The 8,365-nt window shown below is 30.6% G+C and overlaps 2 protein-coding genes across 4 annotated transcripts; one reads left to right on the top strand and one right to left on the bottom strand.

Moving 5' to 3' along the window:
- The first annotated feature begins 998 nt into the window (after window positions 1-998).
- Window positions 999-4,609, top strand: LOC145968100 (uncharacterized). Of its 3 annotated transcripts, XM_083093349.1 has the most exons (3): window positions 999-1,718; window positions 2,127-2,256; window positions 3,596-4,609. In XM_083093349.1, the coding sequence occupies exons 2-3, from the start codon at window positions 2,246-2,248 to the stop codon at window positions 4,368-4,370; spliced, it is 786 nt and encodes a 261-aa protein (XP_082949475.1). In that variant the 5' UTR covers window positions 999-1,718; window positions 2,127-2,245; the 3' UTR covers window positions 4,371-4,609. The 3 variants fall into 3 exon arrangements, with proteins under 3 accessions (XP_082949475.1, XP_082949476.1, XP_082949474.1); XM_083093350.1 differs by lacking the exon at window positions 2,127-2,256; XM_083093348.1 differs by having other exon boundaries at window positions 999-2,256.
- Window positions 4,610-4,844: 235 nt separating this feature from the next.
- LOC145968896 (uncharacterized) lies at window positions 4,845-7,698 on the bottom strand. The gene has a single exon (XM_083094768.1). It carries the CDS (start codon window positions 7,029-7,031, stop codon window positions 5,001-5,003), a length of 2,031 nt encoding a protein of 676 aa, XP_082950894.1. The 5' UTR covers window positions 7,032-7,698; the 3' UTR covers window positions 4,845-5,000.
- Between the last annotated feature and the right edge of the window lie 667 nt (window positions 7,699-8,365).

The raw sequence follows: 8,365 nt of genomic DNA, 5'->3' as shown, positions 1-8,365 counted from the left end.
TGGCGGTAAAGGCAAATTGACTGACGTCCTTGACTGACGATGAAAAAATTTTTGGGACTTTTTTCATCGGGGAATCGTCACACAATACAAATTTGTGAAAGAATATTCTTCACGTATGCGGTTTTATTGCGTCTTTTTTCTGATGAAGAGATGAACGTTGGCCTTCTTTCGGAAAATTTAGCTTACGGCCAGACATTATTAGTTTTTTAGTTTGCTAACTGTCTATACGCTTTCGTCACATTTATTATTAGCGTTTTTAAATTTTACGACCGTTATTATTGTACACAATGTCTATTTGTTTCCTATCGCGCTTATCCTTGTTTAATCGCGCTCTGTTTATTATTTAAAATTTAATTTTGTTTATTTTCTAACGATTTCTTGAACATTGAAAAGGATCTTGAAAAGATCGAAATGTACATATGTATTTTTTATATCTAACTGATTATTAATATATTATGTCTCTTACTTAGAGTCTTTTATTATTACTTTTTACGCTCTAACATCTTGCGCCACGATCTTTTAGCCTTTCATTTTTTATTGCGTATTGTTATCATCCGGACCGTATATTCCTTTGTCATTGTATTTTCTTTTTTCTATCATTATTTCGCGTTTTCTTATTTTCGTCCTTTTTATTTTGGTCCAAAATTTTCGGTCGGCCATTTAGTGACTAGGATTCTTTACGATCATGACTTGCTTTTTTACAGTAAGTGCAATGATTTTGGAAAGTGTTTATTCTTGAGGATTTGGCAATGACAATCGAGTTGCGTATCTGATCATTCTCGTCCAAGATGCCCCACTTTCCCACATTTATGACGTTACAACGTTTTATTTCATATTGATTGCATAAATGCTTGGTTAGGGTATTTTCCGATTCACGCATGATGCGCATGAAGTGACAGAAAATGTATAGTTCATGTCACGCATATTAGACATTTTCTGTCACTTCATGCGCATCATGCGTGAATCGGAAAGTACCCTTAGACTTTTGTTGTGGAGTGTATTTTGTCGGACCTTTGATCTTCTCTTCTGCACTGGCTCCTACTTACGATAGCTTCTTGTAATGTTGCATAATGTTGCGCTTGTTTAGTGATTTGATTTCGTCATAGAATTCTATTTGGAAATTTTGCTTGTTGAAAGAGAGCTTGTTATTGTATGGTATCAAGTATAATGCGAAAAACGTAATTTGAAAACGCGACTATCGATTGATAAAGGCGAATAATTTCTCCTAATAATAATTCGACTAACGCTTAATCTGTCTTGTTTTAAATTGTCGTTTTGAAGCGTCTTATTTGCGCTACTTTGAGCGAATTTAAGCTTGGGTAATGTTTCTAAATTTTTTCGTACGCTATCGCAAATATTATGGATTTCTTCCTCTACCACTTGTACCGTCGTTACAAGATCGAACCTATTTGCCAATCGCGCTGGTACGCTCAGGAACAGGAACCGCGGACTGTGGAATCTTAAACATTTTAAAGGTTCCGACATTTCGACTTACAATACTATGACAATAATATTATACAGTGTTGGATATATATATTACATTTGTATTTTATTATAAGTAAAATAGTGCGTATGCTGCCATCTATAGTGATGCATGAAAAAGAGACAGCACACGGCACAACGCAACAAAGAAAATCAGTTAGTCGCAATCCACAAGTGTAACCCGAATGTATGTTATAATAAATAATATCCAGTTAATGCAAATTGTGTGATCCAAGGTAAAAGTACCGATTGCCGGACATGACCCTATATCCGGACATTTACATGAGAATTTGTCGTTATTAATTTCAAATGGTTTTTTTATTGTAATTTCAAAATTTTATCGAAATCTATTAATATTTAAGGATATTTATATAATAAGATATTTTAAATATAATAAAAATTAATGTCCAGTAAGAGATAAATTTGTTACGCATCTAGGCGAAGGACATATTTTGACAATGTTCTTAACGTTTTCTTAAGAAAATTCGTCTTGCTTGTTAAGATGATTTTTATTTTATTTCGCGTTTTTATTATATAAACAAAGTTTTATTCAAGTCGAGAAAGATATAGAATAATTATAAACATATGCTGATATGCTTTTAATTGATATAAACAATATTTTTGGGCAAATTTTGTGAATTTAGTTACTGGTACAGTAAAATTTACGTGACTGCCCAGTAACTGATCGTGCGCTTAGTTATCGGTACACTCGCTTCGACTGGAAAGTACTAATAGCTAAATCGGGTGAATTAAATTACTATTAATGTTAATTATGTAAGTATTTTAATAAATAATGTTATTTAATAGTATTATCAACATTAGTTTAACATCTACAAATATATATTTCAATAGTTTAAAAAGATATATATTAATTGAGACAAGAATGCCGTACATAACCTTGCAATCCCGACAAAAACAGTTACGTCACATCCTCGTCGAATCCACGTATTTTACGTAGCTTACGTGGATGCAGATTTATCCACGAATTATCTACGTGGATACAACCTTCTTTTTTCATTATTACATCGAGGTACTTTATTCTCGAAATATCAATGTAGATTTTATGTGGATATTTCTATTGAAATTATGATTAATCATTCAACGACTCGGTAATATTGTAATGTTAAAAGATATTTTATTAAAATTTTTTAATTGTAATTTTGTATCTGAAATATTTCAGAAATATACCTGCATCATGTTTTTTATAATATTTATAATATTTATATTATAATATTATAATATTTATATTTATATTTATATTTTATATAATATTGTATTTGCAATATTTCTGAAATCTTTCAGAAAGATAAAAATGTTTGCTAAAAAAAAGATTATATCTGTATGTTTCTAAATATGTAATAGTATATATGTATATAGAATATGCTTCCTCGCTTTGCCGCTATGCGGCGCTGCATCAAATTAGCTAACTCGTATTCAACTTTTCGTCATAAAGTGTATATAAAGAACTGATACTAACACGGTCCGAAGTTTATTTTTTCTTTTAAGGGCCGTCTACGATGGAAGTAATATTGGTGGAGTGGACGGTGGAGGGTGGAGTAAGGCGTAAGCGAATGGTTCTTTTCCATTTCGCATTACTCCTAGTTTTACGCCTTACTCCACCGTCCACTCCACCGATGTTATTTTCATTGTAGACGGTCCTTCAGTCAGTTTAATTTAATAAACTGATTTAATTTAAAATAATTTGTTTAATAATCTGGATCGCTTGTTGGGATTCAGAATATGGAACAGATTATTTGAAATTAAACGGATAAATGGGAGATAGCCTATTTATTGCGTATATTAAAAATAAAATATAAATAAAAATAAAATTATTCTTATGGCCGAGTGTATTTATATACTTTTATAAATGTCCAAGTCAACAATCCATGTCACTTATCAAAAATGAAAAAAGTAATATGTCTCGAAAGTTCATGAAATTTTCACATAGATTCCACGTAGATTCTAGTACCGTTTTTGAGCGGATTATCCACTCGAATATCCACGTGGATTCAACGATATTAATCTACGTGGTAATAACGTGGATTTCACGTACTGTTTTTGTCGGGATGTATCTGCATTGACACTAAATAAGTCAATATTTTGTGTTCTTTAGAATCACAAACATGCCGAAGGTAGTAAAAAAGAAATATACACAAGAAAATATAAATGCTGCTTTAAAGGATATGAAAAATGGCATGTCGTTGAGAGAGGCAACACAAATGTATTATGTACCGAGAAGCACGCTTTACTGCAAAGCAAAAAATATCTATCCTGTCGAGTGTTCTAAAGGACCACCGACTATTTTAACGAAAGAAGAAGAATCAAGAATCACAGAATGGATAATCTACTGCTGTGATAGAGGTTTTCCAGTTAGTAGAAATCAACTGCTTGATAGTGTGCATTCGTTAGTGACTGAATTAAAAAGGAGTACGCCTTTCACGAATAACAAGCCTGGTAGACATTGGTACGAAGGTTTCCGTAGACGTCATCCAGAATTGTGCCTCAGAGTAGCTCAAAATTTGACACGTACTCGTGCTTCAGCTACAGAGAATGTGTTAAGAAATTGGTTCGCTGAAGTGCATGCACATTTGCAAAAAAAAGATCTTGTTGAAATTGATTCATCCAGGCTATTTAACTGTGATGAGAGTGCTTTTTTTCTTTGCCCCAAAGCTGATCAGGTTATCGCAAAAAGTGGATCAAAATCAGTTTATAAAGTTATTGATGGAGACGAGAAAGAAAATTTGACGACGCTTTTTATGGTGAATGCTAAGGGAGAAATGGCTCCACCAATGATCTTATATTGGTACAAGCGAATGCCATACAGTGTTACAAGTAAAATCCCTACTGAAAAAAATCACATCACGAAATCACGTCACAAAATTAGATAATTAAATCACGTAATTAATGACATAAATAAATAACGTAACAAAATGTTCAAATGTTTCAAATCGGTACCTGATTTTAAAAAATCATGTAATTTGAAAAATCACATGATTTTATAAAATCATGTGATTTTAAAAAATTACGTGATGTAGGGAAATCATATTTTTGAAATTTTATGATCTGATCTAAAAAATTATATTGTATTAAAATTTAAAGATTCTTGATATCTTCAAAAAAAGGTAAGGTCTCGATATTTTTAAATTAAAATATAGATTTAATGGAATCTATTATATATATATATATATATATATATATATATATATATATATATATATTATTTATGTAAGTTCTAAAACGTTTTGTTTTAATTTATAATCTTTTTATTATTGTTACATCTAACAATAATTATAGTAATCAAATTTTAAAGAGTTGAATGATAGAAATAGAGAAAAGAAAAAATATATAATTTCAATTATATAAAATATTTATTATTCAGCGCTGAAAAGCATCGAAACGAATGTAGCCTATATATAATTCTTATTTGCAATCATATACAATATATTTACATTATGTAGAAGTATATTTACATTTTGTATGAGTAAGAAATATTTACATTATATACAAGTAAGAAATGATTAATAAAAATATAAATTTGGTACTGCGCATATATACCTCATATTATCTATATTCATAAAAACGCAAACTCTTTCAATGCTGTTGATGTCTTTTGCTACTAAATTATCAGAAATATTAACAATTTTTTTCAGTGGTAAAGAATTATTAAAAACATTTTCCGTACTTACTATATGACAAATAGTGTATTCTTTCCTTGTTGGTGTATCGATAATAAAGTCTACAATGTGAATAAAAATCCCTTCTGTTGTTAAAGCATATGAATTATCTGATCGAATGATATTTCTTTTTGATGATGTGTACAAACACCGTTCTTTTACAATTTTCTGATAAGTTCGACTTTCATCAGATAATTCAAGTTTTTCTATCCACATTGAACTAGTTTTGTAGTGTGGTCCGAAATATCTTGCATGCGAAACTTTACATGTTTGTTTTGCGCTTTTTTTGTCTAGGTAAGAAATAAAATTATTTACATTTGAAAACGCTTTCAAAGCAACGTGTTTCTTTAAAATCAATTCGCTTTGACTCATTGCTATCGATCTACAAATTTGATGTACAACGCCCTTAGCACCGTGGACTTTTCGAATTATTTGACCATTCCCATTTTCAAAACAATAGCCAGAATGAGCCCAAAGTGGGCCCCAATTTGCTACACTTTGTGCCAAATGCAATAGTTGATGGACATTGTATGTCATAGCAACTTTTAAATAATAGTATTCAGTGTAATAAACAAATTTTGTTAATAAAGTATGAGCATAATTGACTTCGTCACGTGTAATGCTTTTCTTTAGTAAAATATGGAATGCTTCTACTAGAAATGACCAATGCTTTGCCCATATTTCTAAATGTGGAAAACATAATAGAATCGGTAAACTGTAGTACAAAATCCAATTCTCCCACTCTCTTGCCTTCCAATATTTTCTATCTCGTATGGAGCGAGATAAACGAGCAACTTGATTAGGAGCTTTTATTGTTAATAACAAGTTATCAATTTTATTAACATCATTATTGGATAAAGAATATGGCAAGTTCGATTCCATCCAATATCCTAAAAATTGTTCTCCTATTCCCAAACAAAGACAGTGCATACTGTCTGGTACAAAACCAGATATAATATTGAAACCTTGTAAATTAATTAAATATGAAGGTCTTTTTACACCATAAACGGGATTTCGAGATGTAAGACTTTGTCGCATGTGCTCGATTGTTTCAATTTCAGTTCTTTTAGATGGTATTTCATTCAACAAAATATATTTTATACTTCCACCTTTCTTGTGGGCAATATAATACCCTGGGTGTAAACACCAATTACACCCAAAGTGGCCATTATATTGAACCATACCCTGCATCAGTGCACGGGCCACAGAGTCTACGCAGCAACATACAGTGAATATTTTAATAGTGCGTACTTCATTTGCAATAGTACATCGTATACCATCATTTGACAATTTGTTCATGTGAACAATGTACGGCTTTAAAAAAATATTCATATTTGGTTTATCTTTACCGAACCATATACCGCACACTATAGGTCTACAAGTTCTTACATCCAAGGGCAATTCATTTATAATTACTTGAATCGGCCAAATCGAAAACCTAGAACTTTCGAAAATCGGCGATCCATCACTGTTCATCGTAAGTGTAGCAAAATTAAATTTATCATTTGCTGACAATGAATCAACAAGTTCTTTGTATAATACTCCGTCTATTATATCATCGAATTTTTCATGATTTCGTACTCTTTCGCGAATTACATAATCATAGTATTTTTGATTGTCTTGAATTAAATTTGTAATTTCATTATTTATATTTATAATAGCAAAAAAGTCAGTATATGTTGTATCTTTCAATGCAATTACAGTATTGCATGCTTGACATTCAACGCGACGATCTTTGCGATCAAACTTTGCTATATATTTTTTGCAATTTGGACAAACTGCATGATATTCTATGACTATTTCCGGATTGAACATTTGGTCAACAAGATAGCGTGTACTAGGCAACAAAGAAAAACTAAAGAAACAGTTCAACATTTTAAAAAGATCGGCTAACGCACTTTGTGATAAACAATACGTGAGTCCATACTTCAAAACTGCAAGTAAAATTTCAGCTTTACCCAGCTAGCAAAATGATACAAACTTTGCACAAAGTTTGCAGCAAACTCGAGCAGACCTTTGCAGCAAAATTGCGACAAGGTGTGTCCGCATTAAGCTTAGCTTTTGTTGGCAAGGCTGTTTGTGACAACAGCATGACGCAAAATTCACGCAAATAACAGAGCAAGCCTTGCCGTGCACGATGTAATAGCAAATTTGTGGCAAGAACAGGGCAATGTTTGCTTTGACACGATAATACGCAAAATTCACGCAAATAACAAAGCAAACCTTGCCGTGCACGATGTGATAGCAAATTTGTGGCAAAAACAGGGCAAGGTTTGCTCTGACACGATGAGACGTAAAATTCACGCAAATAACAAAGCAAACCTTGACGTGCATAGTATAATAGCAAATTATAGCAAGAACAGAGCAAAGGTTGTCGTAAGTGCGGATTGTAATTAATAATAAATGAAATGAGCTTATTAAAAGGATTTTAATTAATAGTATTATTAATTAAATTTTATATATAAATAGATAAAAATAATTACATTTTTTTTATATTTTATTATTAATATTAATAAAAAATATATAGAATTTTAATTATTTCTATATTTATTTATTTATATAAAATTTAATTAATGCTTTTAATTAAAATCCTTTTAATGAGCTCATTAATTAATTATTAATTATAATCTGCACTGTTACGACATCCTTTGCTGTTTTTACTACAAATTTGCTTATATATTTGATTATATGAAATTGAGTTAATACTATTAATCTCTCTAAATAGAGGGATAATACTTAAGCAATTTCTTTAAAGTTTCTATTATCAAAAATTTATATTTATATCCATATTTATCTTCATATTTTTATTTAAAAAAAATCAGATATATAATTTATAACCATATACATATAAGCGTTTTATATGTATATAGATCGCTATTTAATTAGTATATATATATATATATATATATATATATATATATATATATATATATATATCACTGATCAATCCTGAAACACTCGATCAATCAACGTTACGAGAAGAACTGACCGAAGCTACCTTTTCTTTCGCTATTAGAATGATATTACATATATCGTACGATGAGTTTGTCGAATGTAGCAATTGGTTAACAAATAGAGAATTTCTAGAGTCTCTATCTAATATTTAATCGTTACAACCAGCACTTTGTAGTATGAATGTAATATCGGCCTTAGACAATTGTGCTTTGCTTCACGCGTATTTAGACGGCGGGAAGATTGACACCATCTAT

This window comes from Camponotus vicinus, unplaced genomic scaffold (assembly GCF_025532165.1).
Source record: "Camponotus vicinus isolate PSW18456_S1 unplaced genomic scaffold, iyCamVici1.0 SCAF_3, whole genome shotgun sequence".
NCBI classification, from domain to species: domain Eukaryota; kingdom Metazoa; phylum Arthropoda; class Insecta; order Hymenoptera; family Formicidae; genus Camponotus; species Camponotus vicinus.
This window is presented reverse-complemented; position numbering and strand designations above follow the sequence as displayed.

What these genes read in the sequence shown, in the direction of transcription:
- LOC145968896 (XM_083094768.1), bottom strand. Translation starts at nt 7,031, where the DNA reads ATGTTGAACTGTTTCTTTAGTTTTTCTTTGTTGCCTAGTACACGCTAT.